General features: G+C 49.5%; 1 protein-coding gene across 1 annotated transcript in view; it reads right to left on the bottom strand.

The window, feature by feature from the left end:
* Positions 1 to 877: 877 nt before the first annotated feature.
* FBXL14 (F-box and leucine-rich repeat protein 14) overlaps positions 878 to 1,788 on the bottom strand; it is a gene marked incomplete at its 5' end in the record, with an annotated part of 1,293 nt that continues 382 nt past the window's right edge. Inside the window, 1 exon segment of the mRNA XM_009577596.1 lies at positions 878 to 1,788. This exon segment is cut by the window's right edge and continues 30 nt beyond it. Within this exon segment, the coding sequence (XP_009575891.1) occupies positions 1,474 to 1,788 (315 nt within the window).

The following is a 1,788-nucleotide window of genomic DNA, read 5'->3' as shown; positions in this document are numbered from 1 at the left end:
TAAAACGAGGTAGCCAGACATCATATATATATTTATATATATAGAATATATTCAGCAGAAAAAAAATGTACTTAAAAATCCACAAGAACAGCAACTTCAAATGTCTTTAAAAATAAAACCATGTAAGAAAATGAATACTGTAAAGAGGAGAATGAGTGAGGAAAACTGGGATCAGTTACAGAACATAAGCAAGGGCTAGATGGGAGAGTAAGAGGCTGTTTTTGTAGCAGTAATTTTTTTTATGCATTTCAAAATAAAAACAGGTCACAGTATCTCAAATGAAGCAGAAATGAAGCTGGAGATTCTTCCTCAAGTCCCCTGGGTAGAGGGGAGCTAGCCACCCCTTCTACCCACTCACTCCCGACCCGAAGAGGAATGGATATGTAGCTGGATATGTCTATCCCTGTTGCCAAGAAGAAGGAGGGGAGAAGAAGAGAGAATGATGAAAGGGAAGGTGAGCCTCAGTAACTCTCAGTGTCCCCCAGTGCACGGGAAGGCTTAAGAGACTGGGGTCTGTGTCTAGCCCCCACAGAGACAGAAGGAGGAAATAGTATCTTCATCATCTCCAGGAGAGAGATGGGGAGAGAGAATGGAGTGCCTAGGTTTTTCCATTAACCATAGTGCAGGGTGACACGGAAACATACTGACAAAAGGAGAGGCTGTAGCTACCCCTAGTCTCAGTGCAGTGGGGAACTGGAATAGTGGGAGGTTGTATCCACCCACAGCAGAGAATAACACGGAACTGGAGATTGAAAACAGATTTTTTTTTTAAAAAAAAAAAAAAAAAAAAAAAAACAATGTACCTAGGGAGCAGTATTTCTGTCACAATTCCCAGTTGACAGGGGAGGGGCAAGCGCAGAGGTGGAATGGTTATTTTACCAAAAGCTGTGTCTGTGCCCAGCGCAGGATGACCGGGTGGCCGGGTACATAAGTGTAGCTAGGAAGCCTTTTCTGCTGTTGTTACTGTTTGTTCCCATCTCTATTCCCACTCTCCTTTATATAAACCAAAAATAATCTATTCTGAATACATGGCAGAACAAGGGTCTTTCTTTATCCATCCTTAGTGCATGAGGGGATGGAACCAGGGAGTGGGGATAAAGAGGGGTGTCTCTAGCCCCAGTGCATAAGAGTGTGGGCTTCTACCTCTTCCGCAGGGAAGGATGCTGTGGGGGAAGGGGGAGCTCTGTCTCCCCAGCATGGAGCTGGAGGCATGACCTGGAAAAAGGATAGGTGCTTTCTCTCTCTCCTCCTGCCCCCCCTTTCCTCCTCCTCCTCCAGAGCAAGGGTAGGTAGGCAGCACAGAAGGGTTGAGGATATACTCTCTTTCTCTATATTCCTCCCTCCGGTGCCAGGGTGCATGGGTAGCATGGCTCTGTGCGTGCCCCTCTCTCTCTTTCTCTCCTCCATTGCAGCAGTCAGTCAGTCAGTGAGTCCCTCCAGAGGAGATGGAGGTCTCGGGGTGCCCCCCTCCTCTCACCTGACCTTCTCGCTCTCAGTCATTTCCCAAAGTCCCAGGTTGAGCACCTTGAGGCAGGGCAGCTGGGTGATGCGCTCCAAGCCCCGCTTGGTAATGCGGGTGCAGCCGTAGAGGTCGATGCCCGTGAGCTGGCTGAGGTGTTCGGCGATGAGCTCCAGGCCCTTGTCAGTGATGCGGACGCACTGGCCGATGTTGAGGGTACGGAGCCCGTGCATCTGCCGCACCATGCGGTTGATGCCCTCGTCGCTAATGTGGCAGGAGCAGAGGGAGAGGGAGCGCAGCCCGTCCAGGCCCTGTGCGATATAGGCTAG

This window comes from Fulmarus glacialis, unplaced genomic scaffold (genome assembly GCF_000690835.1).
Source record: "Fulmarus glacialis isolate BGI_N327 unplaced genomic scaffold, ASM69083v1 scaffold28065, whole genome shotgun sequence".
NCBI lineage: Eukaryota > Metazoa > Chordata > Aves > Procellariiformes > Procellariidae > Fulmarus > Fulmarus glacialis.
Note: the sequence above shows the minus strand (reverse complement) of the source record. Positions and strands in the feature narration are given on the sequence as shown.